We start from the raw sequence: 24,295 nt of genomic DNA, 5'->3' as shown, positions 1-24,295 counted from the left end.
AGCTGGAGTGCGCCGAAGAAATAAACCATGGTAAATTGTATACTTTACATATCTAAACAACCTTTTTACTGCCTGCCAATGAGTAATTGAGGGTGTATGCATAAACTGAGACTATTTATTAACCACAAAACTTATATCAGGGCGAGTAAAGGATAAATATTGAAGTTTTCCAACTGCCTCACGATATTGTTGCGCATCAATTTTGCCTGAACCATCATTTAGCGTAAGTAATGGTGTGATACTCATTGGACTTGATATACAATGGCAGTCTTGCATATTGTATTTTTGGAGAATATCAAAAATATACTTGGAATGAGATAAGTAAATTCCCTCTGGTTGATGTAGCACCTCAACTCCTAAAAAGTAATGAAGCTGACCAAGATCTTTTAGTGAAAAATGATTCGACAGAGCATTAATCACATGAGTAAGCGCTGAATTACTATTTCCAGTAATGATTATATCGTCAACATAAACCAAAATATAGAGCATAGCAGTAGATTTATGAAGAAGAAACAATGAGCTATTTGATTTTGATTCGTGAAACCCATATGATAGCAGAAAATTTTTAAGAGCCATGTACCATGCCCTTGGAGCCTGTCGCAAACCATATATTGCCTTCTTGAGTTTACATACATAATTTGGAAAATCTGGATGAATAAACCCCTTTGGTTGTCTCATATATACCTCATCCTCTAATTTACCTTGTAAAAAGGCGTTATTTACATCTAATTGATGTAGAGGCCACTGAAATTTAGCTGCAAGAGTAAGAATTAAGCGAATTGTGGCTGGCTTGACAACAGGACTGAATGTAGAGTGATAATCAATTCCCGATTGCTGAGTAAATCCTTTTGCCACAAGCCGAGCTTTATATTTGTCAATCTCACCGTATGCTTTAAACTTGGTCCTAAAAAGCCATTTACAATCAACAACATTATAAGAATAAGAAAAAGGTACCAAGTCCCAAGTTTGATTTCGAATCAATGCATTGTATTCTTCTTCCATTGCCGAACACCAACGAGGATTCTTACGAGCTTGAGCAACAGTATGAGGAAGGCTAGGTGTATTTGCAACTACAAGATAATCAAAAATTTTCATGGGTTTTGAAAATATTATGCTGAGATCGTGTTGTGACACGAGATTGCAGCAATGGAACAACAGGGTTGGGCAAAGTAAAAGCTTGTGATTCTGTCTCATTTGAACTTAATGAAGTAGAGGAAATGGGCATGCCTGATGTAGGATGGGATTGAGAAGATGCTGAGCTTGAAGACACCTCTGTAGTCGCAGTGCTCGAAGTATGAGGAGTATGTCTAGGTGACGACAGAACTAAATTCAATGGAGAAGGAACAGAGATAGGGGCTGGAATAAAATCATCAGCATGAGAAGAAAATTTTGAAAGCATAGGCAACGGAGAAATGGTAAGCTCATGCCAAGATAATTTGAAGCTATCACATGCAGTATGTTGAAATATGGTCTGGTATGGAAAAATAGATTCAAAGAATAAAACATCCCTAGAAAGATATGTTAGATTTCTGGCATTTCAGTTCCAGCATACTGTTAATATTTTTCTGTTATTTCTTTTTTTTACAGCATCAAATGGTGGAGTTAGTGGCTTAAGTTAGTGGCTGTTTTTTAGCTCTTAGTTGCAGATTTTTTATTCAGTTTTTATCCACCTTATGAGTGGCTTCTAAATAGGAAGTTTGTTATTTCCATTCTTGTATAAATTCTGCAGTATTCTTCAATGAAATATGTGCTGGAATTCTCTATCAATCTCATAAGATTTAATCTGTAAATTCTCTACTGTTGTTTGTTTTAACAGTGGTATCAGAGCAGTTTATCTTACGGGACCAAACTACAACCAAAGTTTTTTTAATCCAAAACTCCAAATGGCATCCAGCAGCCAATCTTTAAACCCGCCTATCATCTTAATTGGTCAAAATTATCACATTTGGTCAGTGAAGATGCAAGCTTTTTTGGAAGCCTTTGATCTCTGGGAATCTGTAACAGAGGATAAACCAATTCCTGCTCTACCAGCAAACCCCACCTTAGCACAAATCAAATCCAACAGTGAAGAAAAAGCAAAGAAATCTAGAGCCAAGTCAGTTATTCAAAATTCAGTAGCAGATTCTGTGTTCTACCGAATTATGGCTTGCAAAACTGCAAAGGAGGCTTGGGACAGGTTGAAGGAAGAATACCAAGGCAGTGATAGAACACGTCAAATGCAAGTTTTGAACTTGAAAAGGGAATTTGAGTCGTTGAACATGTTGGAGGATGAAACAATCAGTAAGTATGCCGATCGAATTTCTTTGATTGTTAATAACATAAGATTGCTTGGTGAAGATTTCTCAGATACAAGAATTGTGGAGAAAGTTCTTGTGACTCTTCCAGAGAGGTTTGAATCCAAGATTTCTTCTCTTGAAGAGTCCAAGGACCTATGTACGATTTCATTAGGTGAACTAATGAGTGCCCTTCAAGCGCAAGAGCAAAGAAGGAATATGAGGCAGGAGAGATTCACCGAAGGAGCTTTCTCTATGCAAAAGCAAAACTCTAGTAAGGGGAAACATCATCCCAACCAGAAAAATAAGGGCAAGCACGATGCTGGAAATAGCAGTGAAAGTTCAAAGAAATCGTTTCCTTCTTGCAAACATTGCAAAAAAACAACACATCTTGAGAAATATTGCTGGTGGAGGCCTGATGCTGTATGTGGCAGTTGTAAGCAGGTTGGGCATGTATCCAAAGTCTGCAAATCCAAAAACAGAGGCTCAAAACCTTCTCAAGCTCAAATGGCAGACGAAAATAATGCACAGGAGGAGCAACTTTTTGCAGTTACTTGCTTCTCAATGAATGACTTCTCTGATGCATGGCTTATCGACAGCGGCTGCACTCATCACTTGTGCAATGATGCAGAGATGTTCAGGACTCTTGATGATACCTACAAATCCAAAGTAAAGGTGGGAAATGGAGAATTCCTAGAAGTCAAAGGAAGAGGATTAGTGGCTGTCTTAACAAAATCAGGTATCAAAACCATTCCTGATGTTTTGTACATACCTGAAATTAGCCAAAATTTGTTAAGTGTTGGGCAAATGCTTGAAAAAAATTATTCACTTCTTTTTAAGGATCACAAATGCACTATTTTTGATCCTTCTGGAGTTGAATTATTTACTGTGAGCATGAAAAATAGAAGTTTTGTGGTAAATTGGGAGAAAGCAGCTGAGCAAGCTTACACAAGTGCTTCGCATTCAATTACAAACTTGTGGCATAAAAGGCTTGGACATTTCAATCAAAGAACAATTGCTGAAATGAACAAGAAGGGTCTGGTGGAAGATATGCCTGAAATTTCCTATGATACTCAAGTTTGTGAGATCTGTCAGCAAGGGAAGCAATCGAAGCTACCATTTCAAACAAATCAGGCATGGAGAGCAAATCAGAAACTTCAACTCGTCCACACTGATGTGTGTGGTCCGATGACAACCAAGTCCTTGAGTGGTAACAATTATTTTCTCCTATTTATTGATGACTGCACCAGGATGTGTTGGGTTTATTTCATTAAACTCAAAAGTGAAGTCTTTGATATGTTTAAACAATTTAGAGCTTTAGTAGAGAATCAATGTAATCTTAAAATTAAAGCTTTAAGATCTGACAATGGAGGAGAATATACTTCTCGCCAGTTTGCTGAATTTTGTAAAAGTACAGGCATTGAACATCAAATGACTGTACCTTACACTCCGCAACAAAATGGGGTGTCTGAAAGGAAGAATAGGACAATAATGGAGATGGCCAGGTGTCTTTTAATTGAGAAACAAATGCCAAACCAATTCTGGGCAGAGGCAGTCAATACTTCTGTCTATTTATTAAATAGACTTCCCACAAAAGCTTTGCAAGACAAGACTCCTTATGAAGCTTGGTATGACCACAAGCCAACTGTACACCATATCAGAATCTTTGGGTGTATATGTTATTATCAAGTATCTGAATCAAAAAGAAGCAAGCTAGACAACAGGGCTGAAAAAGGCATTTTCATGGGCTATGGTTCATCGTGTAAAGGGTACAGAATTTTCTGCTTGAAAACTGAAAAAATAATTTTGAGCAGAGATGTAAAGTTTGATGAGGCTGCTGTTTGGTGTTGGGAGAATCAAAAGGATACTCATGCTAATCTCTTTCCAAAAGAGCAACCTCAACTTGTAGCAGATGATTTGGTGGATGACTTGCCGGTGAGAGGTACAAAGTCCTTAGAGGACATTTATGAAAGGTGTAGCTTGGTTGTCAATGAACCAACAAGCTACGCTGAAGCACAAGAATTTCAAGCATGGAGGAGAGCTATGCAAGCTGAATTAGAAATGATCAACAAGAATGAGACATGGCAACTAGTTGATAGGCCAGCAAATCACAAGGTGATTGGTGTAAAGTGGGTCTTTAAGACCAAATTTAATTCTGATGGTTCAGTTTGTAAGCATAAAGCCAGATTGGTGGTGAAGGGATATGCACAACAATATGGTGTGGATTACCAAGAAACTTTTGCTCCAGTAGCAAGGTATGATACAATCAAACTCCTTCTTGCTTTTGCTGCTCACAATTCATGGCAAATTCACCAACTTGATGTCAAATCAGCATTTCTGAATGGGTTTCTCAATGAAGAGATTTTTGTAGAGCAACCTGATGGTTTTTTAATTCCTGGTAAAGAGGATCAAGTTTATCTTCTAAAGAAAGCTTTGTATGGCTTAAAACAAGCTCCGAGAGCTTGGTATGAAAGGATGGACAATCATCTCATGCAACTTTGCTTTAGCAGAAGTCAAAGTGAAGCTACCTTGTATGTAAGAAATACAGATGATGAGTGTTTAGTTGTTTCAATTTATGTTGATGACATGCTTGTGACAGGTAGCAAACTTGAACTCATTCAAAAGTTCAAGAATGAAATGGAGAAAGTCTTTGAGATGACTGATCTTGGAATCATGAAATACTTTCTTGGGATGGAGGTGCTGCAAACTAATGATGGTTTTTTTATAAGTCAGCAGAAATACATTTCTGATATTTTATACAGGTTTAAAATGCAAGATTGCAAACCTGTAAGCACTCCAATTTCTACTGGTTTAAAGCTAGGCAAGGATGAAAATGCTGAAAAAGTAGATGCAAGCCTCTATAGAAGTTTAATTGGTAGTCTTCTGTACCTTACAGCTAGCAGACCTGACATTCTATTTGCTGTAAGTTTGCTCTCTAGGTTCATGCATTCACCTAGGGAAACCCACTTTACAGCTGCCAAAAGGGTGTTAAGGTATATAAAAGGAACCAGCACATTTGGGATGTTCTTTGCAGCAGTTGCAGGGGAGAGTTTGAAGTTGGTTGGTTACTGTGACAGCGATTGGGGTGGCTGTATTGAAGACTCAAGAAGCACTTCTGGATACTTATTTTCATTGGGCACAAGTTTTTTCAGTTGGAGCTCAAAAAAACAAGAAACTACAGCTCAATCAACAGCAGAAGCAGAGTACATTGCTGCTGCCTCTGCTATAAACCAGGCTATTTGGCTAAGGAAGATGCTAAAAGATTTGCAGTGTGAGCAGACAGAAGCTACAAAGATCATGTGTGATAATATTTCGGCAGTTTCAATCTCCAAAAACCCAGTGTTTCATGGTCGAACGAAGCATATCAAAATTAAGTTTCATTTTATCAGAGAAGTTCAACAATCTAACGAAGTGCTACTTGTACATTGCTCATCTGAAAATCAGCTTGCAGACATTTTTACCAAGGCCATTCCTAAGGAGAGATTTGAAGACTTGAGACAAAGAATTGGTGTTTGTCACCGAAATGCCAAGGAGGAGTGTTAGATTTCTGGCATTTCAGTTCCAGCATACTGTTAATATTTTTCTGTTATTTCTTTTTTTTACAGCATCAAATGGTGGAGTTAGTGGCTTAAGTTAGTGGCTGTTTTTTAGCTCTTAGTTGCAGATTTTTTATTCAGTTTTTATCCACCTTATGAGTGGCTTCTAAATAGGAAGTTTGTTATTTCCATTCTTGTATAAATTCTGCAGTATTCTTCAATGAAATATGTGCTGGAATTCTCTATCAATCTCATAAGATTTAATCTGTAAATTCTCTACTGTTGTTTGTTTTAACAAGATAAACTTTAGATGACACTGGATCAAAACATTGATGACTGTGATATTGAACAGAGAAACCTAAGTACACACATGGTCTTGACCGTGGCTCAAGTTTATTTTTAGCATGAGGCTTCAACCACGGGTAACATAAACATCCAAAAGTCTTAAGTTTAGACAAAGCAGGGTTAGATTGAAAAAGAATTTGATAAGGTGATTTTAAGGCAAGTGTGTTTGTGGGAAGTCTGTTTATTAAAAATACTGCAGTAATGCAAGCAAATGTCCAGAGGTTATAAGATAAGGAAGCTTGGTGTAAAAGGGTGCGAGCTGTCTCGATGATATGACGATGTTTTCTTTCAGCTTGAGCTATACGCTGAGGGGTATAAGGTGGAGAGATTAAATGTTGGATTCCATGTTGGGCTAGAATGTTTTTAAGTGCAAGAAATTCACCTCCACCATCTGAATATACACTTAAAATTCTGGTTTTGAAAAAGATTTCCACTGTATTCTTGAAGACAACAAATATTTGAGAAACTTCACTTTTAGTTTTAATTGGGTAAAGCCATGTGTACTTAGAGAATTGATCAACAAAAATAATATAATATTTATTCTTATCAATGGACTTTAAAGGTGAAGGACCCCAAACATCTGTGAAAACAATCTCAAAAGGTTTATGACTTTATAAAGATGAATGAGAGAATGGTAGTCTAGCACTTTTATTACTGCAACAAGAATTATAATATTGAAACTCATGTAATTTGGAATATGGTAAACCAAAAGAATTCAGAACAAGTTTTAAGGCTCGCAGATTTGGATGTCCTAAGCGACGATGCCATAAACTAATACTTGGAGCAGAGACAACTAAATTAATAGAAGAAGGAGAATTGAATTTTGAAGTCGGCCAGACATACAGATCATTCTTACTCAGCCCGCGAAGAAGAGGCGCCCCCGTGTTCAGTGCCTTCACAACAAATTCAAATGGAAAGAATTCAATAGAGGTGTTATTTTGCTGATTAAATTTAGAAACAGATATCAAGTTGTGTTTAATATCTGGTGCACACAAAACATTTTTTAAGGAAAAGTTGGCAGAGGTTGAGGGTAGAGAAATAGAACCTGCATGTGTGATAGGGGTATTGTTACCGTTACCCATAGCAATACTGTCAGTACCAGAAAATTCATGTGGTGGCATGAGATTCAAAGAATTATCAGTAACATGATGAGTAGCACCGTTGTCGAGCACCCACGGATCAGATTGTGTAGCTGAGGCAAACATCGCCTTTGCCTCAAAATGATTATGAGACTTGGATCGACAAACATTAGCAGTATGACCAAAACGCCCACATAGTTGACATTGAACAGATGATGATGGGCGCCAATGTTGAGACTGAACAGACTGAGCAGGTTGCCATGATTGTTGAAAATGTGGCCTTGGATTTCCATATTGTGAACCACGTGATTGCATGTGATTTGATTACTGAGGTGACCGCTGTAAATGTTGATGATTCCATCGACGCGGTGGTCGTTGACTAGAATAATTTGGATTAGAAGGAACAGAAGATTGTGCTACCTGAACAGTAATAGGAGGTTGAATTTTCTTGGTATCTTCATGTTGGAGAAACAATTCCTGATCAGTTAATTTATCATGAAGCTCTTCAAAACTGATTGGAGAATCTCTAGCACGAATGACTGCAGTGTTAGATTCTGGCATTTCAGTTCCAGCATACTGTTAATATTTTTCTGTTATTTCTTTTTTTTTACAGCATCAAATGATGGAGTTAGTGGCTTAAGTTAGTGGCTGTTTTTTAGCTCTTAGTTGCAGATTTTTTATTCAGTTTTTATCCACCTTATGAGTGGCTTCTAAATAGGAAGTTTGTTATTTCCATTCTTGTATAAATTCTGCAGTATTCTTCAATGAAATACATGCTGGAATTCTCTATCAATCTCATAAGATTTAATCTGTAAATTCTCCACTGTAGTTTGTTTTAACAGTGGTATCAGAGCAGTTTATCTTACGGGACCAAACTACAACCAAAGTTTTTTTAATCCAAAACTCCAAATGGCATCCAGCAGCCAATCTTTAAACCCGCCTATCATCTTAACTGGTCAAAATTATCACATTTGGTCAGTGAAGATGCAAGCTTTCTTGGAAGCCTTTGATCTATGGGAATCTGTAACAGAGGATAAACCAATTCCTTCTCTACCAGCAAACCCCACCTTAGCACAAATCAAATCCAACAGTGAAGAAAAAGCAAAGAAATCTAGAGCCAAGTCAGTTATTCAAAATTCAGTAGCAGATTCTGTGTTCTACCGAATTATGGCTTGCAAAACTGCAAAGGAGGCTTGGGACAGGTTGAAGGAAGAATACCAAGGCAGTGATAGAACACGTCAAATGCAAGTTTTGAACTTGAAAAGGGAATTTGAGTCGTTGAACATGTTGGAGGATGAAACAATCAGTAAGTATGCCGATCGAATTTCTTTGATTGTTAATAACATAAGATTGCTTGGTGAAGATTTCTCAGATACAAGAATTGTGGAAAAAGTTCTTGTGACTCTTCTAGAGAGGTTTGAATCCAAGATTTCTTCTCTTGAAGAGTCCAAGGACCTAAGTACGATTTCATTAGGTGAACTAATGAGTGCACTTCAAGCGCAAGAGCAAAGAAGGAATATGAGGCAGGAGAGATTCACCGAAGGAGCTTTCTCTATGCAAAAGCAAAACTCTTATAAGGGGAAACATCATCCCAACCAGAAAAATAAGGGCAAGCACGATGGTGGAAATTGCAGTGAAGGGTCAAAGAAACTGTTTCCTTCTTGCAAACACTGCAAAAAAACAACACATCTTGAGAAATATTGCTGGTGGAGACCTGATGCTGTATGTGGCAGTTGTAAGCAGATTGGGCATGTTTCCAAAGTCTGCAAATCCAAAAACAAAGGCTCAAAACCTTCTCAAGCTCAAATGGCAGACGAAAATAATGCACAGGAGGAGCAACTTTTTGCAGTTTCTTGCTTCTCAATGAATGACTTCTCTGATGCATGGCTTATCGACAGTGGCTGCACTCATCACTTGTGCAATGATGCAGAGATGTTCAGGACTCTTGATGTTACCTACAAATCCAAAGTAAAGGTGGGAAATGGAGAATTCCTAGAAGTCAAAGGAAGAGGATTAGTGGCTGTCTTAACAAAATCAGGTATCAAAACCATTCCAGATGTTTTGTACATACCTGAAATTAGCCAAAATTTGCTAAGTGTTGGGCAAATGCTTGAAAAAAATTATTCACTTCTTTTTAAGGATGACAAATGCATTGTTTTTGATCCTTCTGGAGTTGAATTATTTAGTGTGAACATGAAAAATAGAAGTTTTGTGGTAAATTGGGAGAAAGCATCTGAGAAAGCTTACACAAGTGCTTCACATTCAATTACAAACTTATGGCATAAAAGGCTGGGACATTTCAATCAAAGAACAATTGCTGAAATGAACAAGAAGGGTCTGGTGGAAGATATGCCTGAAATTTCCTATGATACTCAAGTTTGTGAGATCTGTCAGCAAGGGAAGCAATCGAAGCTACCATTTCAAACAAATCAGGCATGGAGAGCAAATCAAAAACTTCAACTCGTCCACACTGATGTGTGTGGTCCGATGACAACCAAGTCCTTGAGTGGTAACAATTATTTTCTCCTATTTATTGATGACTGCACCAGGATGTGTTGGGTTTATTTCATTAAACTCAAAAGTGAAGTCTTTGATATGTTTAAACAATTTAAAGCTTTAGTAGAGAATCAATGTAATCTTAAAATTAAAGCTTTAAGATCTGACAATGGAGGAGAATATACTTCTCGCCAGTTTGCTGAATTTTGTAAAAGTACAGGCATTGAACATCAAATGACTGTACCTTACACTCCGCAACAAAATGGGGTGTCTGAAAGGAAGAATAGGACAATAATGGAGATGGCCAGGTGTCTTTTAATTGAGAAACAAATGCCAAACCAATTCTGGGCAGAGGCAGTCAATACTTCTGTCTATTTATTAAATAGACTTCCCACAAAAGCTTTGCAAGACAAGACTCCTTATGAAGCTTGGTATGACCACAAGCCAACAGTACATCATATCAGAATCTTTGGGTGTATATGTTATTATCAAGTCTCTGAATCAAAAAGAAGCAAGCTAGACAACAGGGCTGAAAAAGGCATTTTCATGGGCTATGGTTCATCGTGTAAAGGGTACAGAATTTTCTGCTTGAAAACTGAAAAAATAATTTTGAGCAGAGATGTAAAGTTTGATGAGGCTGCTGTTTGGTGTTGGGAGAATCAAAAGGATACTCAAGCTAATCTCTTTCCAAAAGAGCAACCTCAACTTGTAGCAGATGATTTGGTGGATGACTTACCGGTGAGAGGTACAAAGTCCTTAGAGGACGTTTATGAAAGGTGTAGCTTAGTTGTCAATGAACCAACAAGCTACGATGAAGCACAAGAATTTCAAGCATGGAGGAGAGCTATGCAAGCTGAATTAGAAATGATCAACAAGAATGAGACATGGCAGCTAGTTGATAGGCCAGCAAATCGCAAGGTGATTGGTGTAAAGTGGGTCTTTAAGACCAAATTTAATTCTGATGGTTCAGTTTGTAAGCATAAAGCCAGATTGGTGGTGAAGGGATATGCACAACAATATGGTATGGATTACCAAGAAACTTTTGCTCCAGTAGCAAGGTATGATACAATCAAACTCCTTCTTGCTTTTGCTGCTCACAATTCATGGCAAATTCACCAACTTGATGTCAAATCAGCATTTCTGAATGGGTTTCTCAATGAAGAGATTTTTGTAGAGCAACCTGATGGTTTTTTAATTCCTGGTAAAGAGGATCAAGTTTATCTTCTAAAGAAAGCTTTGTATGGCTTAAAACAAGCTCCGAGAGCTTGGTATGAAAGGATGGACAATCATCTCATGCGCCTTGGCTTTAGCAGAAGTCAAAGTGAAGCTACCTTGTATGTAAGAAATACAGATGATGAGTGTTTAGTTGTTTCAATTTATGTTGATGACATGCTTGTGACAGGTAGCAAACTTGAACTCATTCAAAAGTTCAAGAATGAAATGGAGAAAGTCTTTGAGATGACTGATCTTGGAATCATGAAATACTTTCTTGGGATGGAGGTGCTGCAAACTAGTGATGGTTTTTTTATAAGTCAGCAGAAATACATTTCTGATATTTTATACAGGTTTAAAATGCAAGATTGCAAACCTGTAAGCACTCCAATTTCTACTGGTTTAAAGCTAGGCAAGGATGAAAATGCTGAAAAAGTAGATGCAAGCCTCTATAGAAGTTTAATTGGTAGTCTTCTGTACCTTACAGCTAGCAGACCTGACATTCTATTTGCTGTAAGTTTGCTCTCTAGGTTCATGCATTCACCTAGGGAAACCCACTTTACAGCTGCCAAAAGGGTGTTAAGGTATATAAAAGGAACCAGCACATTTGGGATGTTCTTTGCAGCAGTTGCAGGGGAGAGTTTGAAGTTGGTTGGTTACTGTGACAGCGATTGGGGTGGCTGTATTGAAGACTCAAGAAGCACTTCTGGATACTTATTTTCATTGGGCACAAGTTTTTTCAGTTGGAGCTCAAAAAAACAAGAAACTACAGCTCAATCAACAGCAGAAGCAGAGTACATTGCTGCTGCCTCTGCTGTAAACCAGGCTATTTGGCTAAGGAAGATGCTAAAAGATTTGCAGTGTGAGCAGACAGAAGCTACAAAGATCATGTGTGATAATATTTCGGCAGTTTCAATCTCCAAAAACCCAGTGTTTCATGGTCGAACGAAGCATATCAAAATTAAGTTTCATTTTATCAGAGAAGTTCAACAATCTAACGAAGTGCTACTTGTACATTGCTCATCTGAAAATCAGCTTGCAGACATTTTTACCAAGGCCATTCCTAAGGAGAGATTTGAAGACTTGAGACAAAGAATTGGTGTTTGTCACCGAAATGCCAAGGAGGAGTGTTAGATTCTGGCATTTCAGTTCCAGCATACTGTTAATATTTTTCTGTTATTTCTTTTTTTTTACAGCATCAAATGATGGAGTTAGTGGCTTAAGTTAGTGGCTGTTTTTTAGCTCTTAGTTGCAGATTTTTTATTCAGTTTTTATCCACCTTATGAGTGGCTTCTAAATAGGAAGTTTGTTATTTCCATTCTTGTATAAATTCTGCAGTATTCTTCAATGAAATACATGCTGGAATTCTCTATCAATCTCATAAGATTTAATCTGTAAATTCTCCACTGTAGTTTGTTTTAACATGCAGTAATCTCTTTATAATCAGGTCCAAGCCCACTAAGAATTTTTACAATCAATTCAGTGTTATCAATGGGGGATCCAGCAGCAGCTAACTCATTTGCAAAACTACAACTTCACGTAGATAATCTTCAACGGATTTTGAATTTTTTTGAACTTTGGCAAGAAGATCACGCAAAAGTAAAAATTCTGGTTTGAGACTTATTGGCATAGGTAGTGTGAAGATGATCCCAGGCTTGTTTAGAGGTTAAGGCATTTGCGATAAAAGGGGCAATTGTAGGCTCTACAGAGGCAATAAGAGCATTACGAATTAGATTATCCTGACGAAACCAAACCTTGTATTCAGGATTTAACACATCAAGATCAGATTGTTTGATTATTTGGGGAGGTGGTTCAACTGAATCGTCAAGAAAAGAAAGTAAATTATAGCCACAGAGAAGTGTAAAAACTTGAGCTTTCCAGGTTGGAAAATTTGTACTGCCAGATAATTTAATAGTTAGCTGAGATGAGGGGTTAAAAGTTATGATCTGATTATTGTGTAAAGAAATAGAAGGATTACCGATTGCTGCTGAATTGAGGATTGTTGGTGTTTTTGAAGAAGAGGAATCAGTAGGTGTTTCAGGAGCCATGGAAGGAAAGGAAAAAAGAAAAGAAAAAAATAATATGAATTAAGCAGAGGGCTCTGATACAATAAAGGTTTAATGAACGATGTAAAATCTGTCATATGTTTAATGATATTCAGTACAAGTTTATATACACAAAACAGAGGCTAAATAAAGAAAGGAACTAAATTACATATTTACAATTAATTTGAATTTTCTGTGATTATGCTGATATAGAGGAATTGGTGGCCTTGATTATGTTAGTTTCCAAAATACTAAGTAACGGCTGTAGTTTCACTAATACAAACAAGGTGTCTTCCATGCAATCCGATGGCGAGACAATTGCTGTTGGGTCCTAAATGTCCCAGGTTCTGTTCAAACGGCCTGTCCTCATCTTCAATATTTAATCTTATCTCCTTTGGCATGATATCTCCGTCGAAGATAAGTAGTTGAGCAAATGAAACAGACATAGTTTCAACGTGGTGATTTCTCAAACTAGGAATTAATTGAACCCAAAATTTTATGTATCGGTATTAAACAACTGACTCATTCAAAAAAGAAAAAGAAAAAAGAAGAAGAAGAAGATTATTTTGTTCCTAATTCCCAGTATGGCTGCTTCCATTCTAACTAAACAGAAGGCATGGGTTTATCGTGAACATGGGAATTCTGTTGCTTATATGTTGAAATTAAATACAGAAATTGCAGTCCTTGAGATTAGAGAGGATCAATTGTTGGTTAAAGTTGTAGCTGCTGGACTTAATCCGGTGCACATCAAAATAATGAATCAGTATTATGTTTTGCATGGCTGGTTCGATGGCACTGACCACCCTCCTCTTCCTCCTCTTCCTGTAAGACCTCCTTTCATGATTCAGTATATATCCTTCTATTATAAATTATCCGATTTCATATTTTCATAAACCAAACATTGCCTTAATCTTTGGTTGTTCTTCTGTAGACTATTCCAGGGTACGATGTAGCTGTTGTGGTGGTTAAAGTGGGAAATCAAGTCAGAAAGTTTAAGGTAGGAGATGAAGTATATGGAAACATTAATGAGCTACCATTGAACCATCCAAAACAATTTGGGTCAGTAGCAGAATACACTGCTGTTGAAGAGAAGCTGTTGGCTCTTAAACCTAAGAATCTGAATTTTGTTGAAGCTGCTGGCTTACCCTTAGCCATTGAGTCTGCTTATCAAGGCCTTGAACAAGCTGGTTTTCCTGCTGGTAAATCCATTCTAATTTTAGGAGGTGCTGGTGGGGTTGGAACCTCACAATTCAGGTACTCAAGTATATACTTAAATGTCTTATTTTTGCATCTTTTTTAATTTTATTTTTTTAAGTAATGTATTACTAAGAGTTTTTGGCAAAATTAGCTGTTTTTGAGTAGCTTTTCATAAACGTTAAAAAGCTAAACATTAAGTAAATTAACTTCTTAAGCTCTAAAAAGCTAATTCAAATGCTATGTTATCTAACACTATAAAAAACTTGACAAAAGCTACTGACGAATGACCTTAGTTTTTATTGGTTTTTAAATTAATATTGTAATTTCAGGTAGCAAAGCATGTTATTTGGAGCATCTAGAATAGCAGCCACTGCTATGTTGGTGGTGGTGTGCCCACTCAAGTGGGACCCACACAATTATGAAAAGAAAAAAAAAAAAATCAAAGGTTGGCAACCAACCATTGAATGGTTGGCATGCCAGTTGAAAATAATGAAGAGCCGTGCATGAGCAATGCACGGCTCTCTCAAATCTTTGCCTATAAATAGAGGCAGGAGCATTCAGCACAGACGCACCAACAAGAGCAACGAAAGAATAAGTGAGAAAAATAGAGAGTTTTTATGAGTTTTAAGAAAGGGTTCTTAAAACGAAGGGTTTAGAAAATAGTGAAGATTATTAGGGTATTTTTGGGAAACACTTGTGAGTGCCACTATTTTGTATTACTCTCTTTGTAAGCCTACTATTTTTAATAGTGGAAGAAATATTCGGAGTTGGTCCCGTGGACGTAGCCCTAAACAGTTGAGGGTGAACCACGTAAATTTCTACGTGTCCCAATTTTAATATTTTCGCTGCTTAATTATTCTCGTATTTTTATTGCCGGTATCCTAACAAGTGGTATCAGAGCTGATTTCCTAACAAGTGGTATCAGAGCCTGGTTCAGCCGGTCAGATAGCGGTACCGGATCCGTGGATATATTTTGAAAATAAATATACCACGAAGACGAGAAAATTACGACGAGTCCGTTGGTGCAGTCCGCTCGGAAAGACGTTGCAAAATCGACTTAGTGATGAATAGTAAAATAGTAACTCGCAGTTGATGGTGAATAGTTACTATTGACGTTACTGTTGCTGAGCCCGTCACTGTTAAGCCCAGCACTATTCACGTATAGTACTATTCACACATACAGGTACTATTCACGTATAGTACTATTCACATATACAGGTACTATTCACGTGTACAGTTACTATTCTCATATACTGGTACTATTTATATATACGGTTACTATTCACTCAAAAGTCATGGAAGCTAGAACAAGCAAAATGATCAGTCTAAATGGCGCAAATTACCATATATGGAGAAATAAAATGAGAGATCTCCTTATGGTAACCAAAATGCATTTGCCCGTGTTTGGTTCAAGCAAACCGGAAGACAAGACTGATGAAGAATGGGCTTTCGAGCATGAACAAGTTTGTGGTTATATTCGACAATTTGTCGATGATAATGTGTACAACCACATATGTAACGAGACTCACGCCAGAACATTATGGGACAAGCTTGAACAGCTATATGCCTCAAAATCCGGCAACAACCAATTATTTTATTTGACGAAGCTGATGAATTTCAAATACCAAGAAGGTACTTCTGTAGCAGATCACTTGAGTGAAATGCAGGCGACTATTCACCAGCTGTCAAATATGGGCATAAAATTTGATGATAAAATCCTCGGCCTTATGGTGCTTGCCTCCTTACCAGAGTCTTGGGAGACTTTGAAGATATCAATAACAAACTCTACACCACATAGTGGAGTTAGCTGGGAATTTGTTAAAAATGCTGTTTTGAATGAAGAAATGAGACGTAAAGCACAGAATCCTTCTTCATCAGACATTTTTTTAGCAGATGCTAAAAGAAATAATCAGCCCAGAGGGAGGAGCCAATCTAGAAGCTCAAATACAAGAGATAAGAGCAGAGGTAGATCAAACAAATTTGCCAATATTGTGTGCCATCATTGTGGGAAGAAGGGGCACATTAAAAGGTATTGCCGGAAGTTCAAAAGTGATCAGGAGAAGATCAAAGGCAAGGCAAAGAAAGAAGAAAGCAGTGATGATGAAGCCAATGTTATTGCTGAGTTCCACCTGTTCATTGAAGACACTATCAATCTTGCAACCCAGGAGACCAGTTGGGTAATTGATAGTGGGGCTACACTTCATGCAACATCCCGGAGAGAGAATTTTTCATCTTACACACCAGAAAATCTGGGTGTGGTCAAGATAGCAGACGGCAAACTGTTGAAAGTCGTCGGTAAGGGAGACATTTGCCTGGAGACAGAAAATGGTTCGAGATTAATTCTAAAAGATGTCGTGCATGTACCAGACATGCATTCTAATTTAATCTCGATTGGCAGACTTGATGATGAAAATTTCTGTAGCATTTTCAGAAATGGGCGGTGGAAGCTCACAAAAGGTTCCATGGTGGTAGCCCATGGAAAGAAAGATCCAAAGCTGTACGTGATGCATGCGAAGCTCTCCCGAGATACTTTAAATATAGCGGAGGATGACAGTGCAGTTGAATTGTGGCATAAACGACTAGGCCACATGAGTGAAAAAGGAATGACAACTCTGGTCAAAAACAACATGCTATCTGGATTGGATAAAGTCCATTTAGAAAAATGTTCTGATTGTATGGCAGGAAAGCAGAATAGAGTAGCCTTCAAGATTTCTCAGCCTTCCAGAATGAAGAATGTGTTAGATCTGGTGCATTCAGATCTGTGTGGACCATTGACGATGTCATATGGTGGAAATCGATACTTCGTTACATTTATCGATGACCATTCTAGGAAGACCTGGGTGTACACTTTGAAGTCTAAAGATCAAGTTTTAGATGTTTTTAAACAATTTCTAAACTTAGTTGAGCGACAGACAGGCAAGAAGCTGAAGTGCATCAGAACAGATAATGGTGGAGAATACACTGGGCCATTTGATGCTTTCTGCAAAGAGCATGGTATTCGACATCAAACAACACCTCCCAAGACGCCGCAATTGAATGGTTTGGCTGAGAGGATGAACAGAACTTTGATGGAGAGAGTCAGATGTTTACTCTCACATGCAAAGTTGTCTAAAAGATTTTGGGGTGAAGCTCTTCTTACAGCAGTTCATCTTATAAATCGTTCACCTTGTGTTCCTCTTCAGTATGATACTCCAGAACGAGTATGGTCAGGAAAGGATGTTTCCTATGATCACTTGCGGGTGTTTGGTTGCAAAGCATTTGTGCATATTCCTAAGGATGAGAGGTCTAAGCTTGATGTCAAGACTCGACAATGTGTATTCATTGGCTATGGTCAAGATCAATTTGGCTATAGATTTTTTGATCCAATCCAGAAAAAGATGATAAGAAGTAGAGATGCTGTATTTGTTGAAAATCAGACTATTGAAGATGTTGAAAAGACTCAGAAGCAAGTTGCCGATAGATCTGAAGATGATTCAACAGATGTGCAAATAGTTCCTCCAGCAACAGAACAAAGACAAGTTGGAGATGAAGAAAATGTTCCACAAGAACAAGAGCCAGAGTTAGAAAATCCAGAAATTCCTCATCAGAATGAACCAGAAGATGATTTTGATGGTGTTCCTGTTCAGCTACCAGCACCAGAAGGTTCTCAAACATTAAGAAGGTCTAGTAGAGTCAGACAACCATCTACTAGATATTCAGCAAATGAATATGTATTGATGACTGACGGGGGAGAACCTGAATGCTTTGAAGAAGCAATGGAAAGTGAACACAAAAGGAACTGGATTGAAGCCATGCAAGAAGAAATGAAATCCTTGCATGAAAATAAAACATTTGAGCTGGTAAAGTTGCCCAAAGGCAAGAAAGCTTTGAAGAACAAGTGGGTGTTCAGGATCAAGCAGGAAGAACACAGCTCCCAACCACGATTCAAAGCTAGACTGGTTGTGAAAGGATTCAATCAAAGAAAGGGTATTGATTTTGATGAAATCTTTTCACCAGTTGTGAAAATGACATCCATTCGGACAGTGCTCGGAATGGCCGCCAGTTTTGATCTGGAAATCGAGCAAATGGATGTAAAAACTGCCTTCCTACATGGAGATTTGGAAGAAGAAATATACATGGAGCAGCCAAAGGGTTTCATAAAAAAGGGGAAAGAAGATTATGTTTGTAAACTGAAGAAGAGCCTGTACGGCTTGAAGCAGGCACCAAGACAGTGGTACAAGAAGTTTGAGTTTGTTATGGGGAAGGAAGGTTACAAAAAGACCACTTCAGATCACTGTGTCTTCGTAAAGAAATTTTCTGATGATGACTACATTATTCTCTTGCTCTATGTAGATGATATGTTGATTGTTGGTCAGAATTCTGTCAGAATTAATAGCTTGAAGAAACAGCTAAGTAAGTCTTTTGCTATGAAAGACTTGGGACCAGCAAAGCAGATTCTTGGTATGAAGATTACGAGAAATCGAAGAACCAAGAAATTATGGTTGTCACAGGAGAAGTACATTGAGAAAGTACTTCAAAAGTTTAAAATGGAAAATTCTAAAGCGGTTAGTTGTCCTCTTGCTAATCACTTTAAATTAAGCTCAAAACAGTGCCCTTCTACTGATGGAGAGAAGGAAGAGATGGAAAAGATTCCATATGCTTCAGCAGTTGGAAGCTTAATGTATGCCATGGTTTGTACACGGCCAGATATTGCTCATTCAGTCGGAGTAGTGAGTCGGTTTCTTTCAAATCCTGGAAAGGAACATTGGGCTGCAGTAAAATGGATTTTCAGATATCTTCGAGGTACGACCAAAGTATGTTTATGCTTTGGAGATGAGAAGCCAATATTAGTGGGTTATACTGATGCAGATATGGCTGGGGATGTTGACTCGAGAAAGTCCACATCAGGGTATCTAATCACATTTGCAGGGGGAGCTGTGTCATGGCAGTCAAGATTGCAGAAGTGTGTTGCTTTATCAACAACTGAAGCAGAATTCATAGCACTAACAGAAGCATGCAAAGAGTTGCTGTGGATGAAGAAGTTCTTGAATGAACTCGGAATTCATCAAGAACGATATTTGATTTTCTGCGATAGCCAAAGTGCAATTCATCTTGGGAAGAATTCCTCCTTTCATTCAAGATCAAAGCACATTGATGTTAGATATCATTGGATCAGGGATGTATTGGAGATGAAGCAGTTACAGCTTGAGAAGATCCATACAGATGAAAATGGATCAGATATGTTAACGAAGATTCTTCCAAAAGACAAGTTTGAATATTGCCGATTAGCTGCAGGGATGATGGAGAGTATGGCTAACGTCCCCACTTGAGCGTGCAGGGGGAGATTTGTTGGTGGTGGTGTGCCCACTCAAGTGGGACCCACACAATTATGAAAAGAAAAAAAAAAAAATCAAAGGTTGGCAACCAACCATTGAATGGTTGGCATGCCAGTTGAAAATAATGAAGAGCCGTGCATGAGCAATGCACGGCTCTCTCAAATCTTTGCCTATAAATAGAGGCAGGAGCATTCAGCACAGACGCACCAACAAGAGCAACGAAAGAATAAGTGAGAAAAATAGAGAGTTTTTATGAGTTTTAAGAAAGGGTTCTTAAAACGAAGGGTTTAGAAAATAGTGAAGATTATTAGGGTATTTTTGGGAAACACTTGTGAGTGCCACTATTTTGTATTACTCTCTTTGTAAGCCTACTATTTTTAATAGTGGAAGAAATATTCGGAGTTGGTCCCGTGGACGTAGCCCTAAACAGTTGAGGGTGAACCACGTAAATTTCTACGTGTCCCAATTTTAATATTTTCGCTGCTTAATTATTCTCGTATTTTTATTGCCGGTATCCTAACAAGTGGTATCAGAGCTGATTTCCTAACATGCTACCCCTGGAAATTTGGATTTAATTAAAAGCTTGGGAGTGGATTTGCCAATTGATTACACCAAGGAAAAATATGAAGATCTATTCATGATTAATAAATCATATTTATATATACGCCACGCCTTACTAATATCTTGCACTTCCTTACTGCGTACGAGGTTAATTTTCCCTCACAGAAACAACAATATATATTACAAGAACTCTTGAACTCAAAATCAAACTCTAAATATATGGAGAAACTGTGTCCTGAGAAATCATCACATTATAGAGCAAGCATGAGGATTTTCATCACTGAACATGTCACTAGCCTGTTCATCAACAGCAATTGAATACGGTGGCGTTTGGTAATAGCCATAGTCCTCATTACTGTATCCATGCTTTCGGTAGTTGTAAGAGGAAGTGGAGTACTGAGTTTCATAATAGGTGAGTGCAGCTGGTTGGGTTTCTAGTTTCTGCAGACAGTAATACTGTTGGTTGAAGTTATAGTATTCAGGATTATAAGGGTACGGCCATAGCTCTGCTCTTCTTCCTGTCTTCCTTACTGCTTTAAGAACCTTCTTCTGGTCTGCCCAACCCATTACTGTCACCTTTTGCATGGCCATGTCTATGTCTGTATCATCAATTCCTGTACAAACAACAAAAATATAAATTTAGTTACCATAAATTAATTAAAGTTTAAACCCTTCTCTTAAAAGAAGAGGAAGAAAAGGAAATCAATATACACACCATCTACTTTCTGAAGAGCCTTCTTGATTTTGGTCTCGCAGCCAGCACAATCCATTAAAAGATAACAGATGAATTAAGGTTTTCCCCAATGTATTTCAGTTGCTACTGTACAACACTTTAAATAGAGAGAGCAGTTACAATATGATAACTTACAACCTGTAATACTTAGCTATAGAAACGGCTAATCCTTATCTTATCACTTAGGACTTAATACTCCCCCGCAAGATTGAGGTTCCACAACGAACACCAATCTTGTATCGATTTGTCGCAAATATGGACCTTGGCAATGCTTTTGTCAACAAATCTGCCAATTGGTCCTTAGAAGAAACATGAGCAATTCGAATCTTGCCTTTTTGAACCAAATCACGCACAAAGTGTATATCAATCTCGATGTGCTTCATCTTGGAATGATAAACCGGATTGTGACAAGCATATGTGGCTGAAACATTATCACAATATAATACTGGACAAGAAATAGAGCTATTCGAACAACCCAACTCAACCAACAATGATTGTACCCAAACCATTTCTGATATTGCTGATGCCACTGCTCTATATTCAGCTTCGGTTGATGACCGTGCTACTGATATTTGCTTCCTAGAAGACCAAGAAATAGGTACAGATCCCAAATACAAAACAAATCCAGTTGTAGACATTCTATCAATTGGATCACCTGCCCAATCGGCATCCGAAAAGGCATGAAATTGCAAAGAAGTGTGAGGAGACACAAGAATCCCATGATCAATTGTAGACTTCAAATATCTCATCAGACGTTTGAGGGCCTCCCAATGTTTAGCAGTGGGTTTCTGCATAAACTGGGATAATTTATTGACTGAATAACAAATATCCGGGCGTGTCCAAGTCAAATACTGCAAAGCTCCCACCAATTTCCGAAAACCTGTACCATCAACAATGAACTTATCATCATCATTTTTAACCAATATAGCTGTCGTGGCAATAGGTGTTCTAACCGGCCTTGAACCATCCATTTTCGTTGTAAGTAAAAGCCGAGTAATATAATGATGTTGTGATAAGAAAAGTCCATCTTTGCACCGATGGATATCAATCCCCAAAAAGAAATGTAAGGGCTGTGGCTCCTTAAGTGAAAACTTAGAAGCAAGTTCTTTCTCGAATAACCGAATAAAGCTTGGACTATTTCCTGTGAGAAGTAAATCATCAACATAGACTAAGAAATAGCAAACTACACCATCGTTACAATACAAAAACAAAGAATGATCACATTTGGATTGAATAAACCCAAAATCCAAAACACACTTTCGTAAAGCCTGATACCAAGCTCGTGGAGCTTGTCGAAGGCCATACAAGGCCTTCACCAATTTACAAACATGATTTGGCTTAGAATTATCAACAAATCCGGGTGACTGTCTCATATAAACATCTTCCTGTAAAGGCCCATGAAGAAATGCGTTATTAACATCTAATTGTCTGATGTCCCACCTTTTTGTCACTGCAAGTGTAAGAATAACCCGAATTGTTGCTGGCTTTAAAACAGGACTAAATGTTTCTTCAAAATCCACCCCCGGTCTCTGACTGTAACCCTTTGCAACCAAGCGCGCTTTATACTTTGCAATACTCCCATCTGGATTCTTTTTCAACCGAAAGATCCATTTGCAACCCACCAAATTTTGATTCCTGTCAGGAGGCACTAATAACCAAGTTCCATTAGAGATTAATGCATTATATTCATCAGACATAGCAGCACGCCACTCATTATGATTTAAAGCTTGCGAAACACATGTTGGTTCAATAGCAGTAGGTAAAGGATATTTAGTGACTAGATTAAGACGTTTAGGCTTGAAAATATTATTTTGGGATCTAGTTCTCATAGGGTGCATTCGCGCAACAGGATTGGAAACAGAAACAGAATCTGATACAACTTGCAATGGGACAGGATCAGACTCGATTAACTCAGACTCTGGAACAGCTACTTCGACTGGAACAGAAAGTGAAGCAGCTACGTTATTTGGAGAAGGAGTGACAGCTAAACCAGAAGATAACAAGTCAGCAGAAGAAGTGTCACTATTAGAAGAGTAAAACGGAACCGCCTGTACAGGAGGAGCAGAATTGATAACAGAAAGATCATACCAAGAATCGACAGGGGCTGTAGCATTCTCCAGTTTATCTTGACCTGGAAAAATCATTTCACAAAACTGCACATGTCTAGAAACATAAAGTCTACCACTATTATAATCATAACAAAGATAAGCACTCTGGTTGGAAGAGTATCCCAAGAAGATACATGGTTTAGACTTTATATAAAATTTATTTTTAGCATAAGGTCGAAGACACGGGTAGCATAAACAACCAAAAACCCTCAAACTATTATAATTTGGATGTTGACCAAGAAGCTTATAATAAGGCGACAAATAACCAAGAATTGGAGTTGGGAGTCTGTTAATTAAATATGCTGCAGTTTTAAAAGCATAAGACCAGTATGTTTTCGGCAAAGAGGCTGAATGAAGAAGAGTAAGCCCAGTTTCAACCAAATGTCTATGCCGACGTTCCGCTACCCCATTATGTTGAGGAGTGTGAGGTGGTGTTAGAAGATGAGAAATACCATTATTTCGAAAAATTGATCCTAAAGCAGTATATTCACCTCCCCCATCAGTATAAACAGACACAATTTTAGTGGAAAACTTATTCTCAACAAGCTTTTGAAACACGGGAAAGATTGTAGAAACATCAGACTTGAATTTTAAAGGAAACAACCAAATATATTTCGTAAAATGGTCAACAAAAATAACATAATATTTGAACCCATCAACAGATTCAACAGGAGCAGGACCCCACAAGTCTGAATATAATAACTCTAAAGGACGAGAACTTTTTAAAGACGACGTCCCAAACGCGAGTCTATGACTCTTATTACATTGACAAGAATCACAATTAAAGCTTTCACTAAGAGAAACAGGCAAACTGAATTTAGACAAAATATAACTTAAGATTTTCTTGGAAGGATGACCAAGACGATTATGCCAAAACAACGAAGATGCACGAACACTAACACAAGCTTGAGGACTAGAAGCCAATCGGTCTGTAGACAAAGACGACAGACGATACAAGGAATCATTAATTCGCCCTTTTGTTATGATCTCCCCCGTGACCAGATCCTTCACAAGAAAACAATCAAAGAAAAATTCAATGGACACATTATTCTGTAAACAAAACTCAGAGACAGATATGAGATTCTCTCTAGTTTTAGGAACACACAACACATTAGTAAGAGAGCATGTCTTTGAAGGAAAAGAAAGACGCTGTGAACCAACATGTGTAATACGCAAACCTGATCCATCAGTCAAATGAAGCTCATCAAGGCCATCATATGGAGCACGAAGTGAGAGATTCTGTAAATCATTGGTGACATGATGAGTTGCCCCAGTATCAAGAACCCAGCTGTTGTCAGGAGAAGCAGAAGAAGTAACTGAATTTGCCCGTGGTTGAGGAAAATTGTTCTTGAAAAAATTCTTTGCCTTAAAGCATTGTTTTGCTGAGTGACCATC

General features: G+C 37.9%; 2 protein-coding genes and 1 pseudogene across 2 annotated transcripts; 2 read left to right on the top strand and 1 right to left on the bottom strand.

Annotated features, from left to right (window-relative positions):
- The first annotated feature begins 1,883 nt into the window (after positions 1–1,883).
- LOC149492476 (uncharacterized) lies at positions 1,884–12,075 on the top strand. Its single transcript, XM_089716453.1, has 3 exons — positions 1,884–5,813; positions 7,410–7,548; positions 8,063–12,075. Exons 1-3 carry the CDS (start codon positions 1,884–1,886, stop codon positions 12,073–12,075), a joined length of 8,082 nt encoding a protein of 2,693 aa, XP_089572579.1.
- Positions 12,076–13,570: 1,495 nt separating this feature from the next.
- Positions 13,571–24,295, top strand: part of LOC149492473 (2-methylene-furan-3-one reductase-like) — a 39,499-nt pseudogene continuing 28,774 nt past the window's right edge.
- LOC105641672 (heavy metal-associated isoprenylated plant protein 28) lies at positions 20,156–21,043 on the bottom strand. The gene is made up of 2 exons (XM_020682575.3): positions 20,775–21,043; positions 20,156–20,673 (listed from the first exon to the last, which is right to left on the bottom strand). The coding sequence occupies exons 1-2, from the start codon at positions 20,827–20,829 to the stop codon at positions 20,306–20,308; spliced, it is 423 nt and encodes a 140-aa protein (XP_020538234.1). The 5' UTR covers positions 20,830–21,043; the 3' UTR covers positions 20,156–20,305.

The sequence above is a fragment of the Jatropha curcas genome, chromosome 11 (assembly GCF_041381405.1).
Source record: "Jatropha curcas cultivar XTBG-Jc1 chromosome 11, XTBG_Jcur_1.0, whole genome shotgun sequence".
NCBI lineage: Eukaryota > Viridiplantae > Streptophyta > Magnoliopsida > Malpighiales > Euphorbiaceae > Jatropha > Jatropha curcas.
The sequence above is the reverse complement of the archived record's forward strand: the minus strand, read 5'-3'. Positions and strand labels throughout refer to the sequence as shown.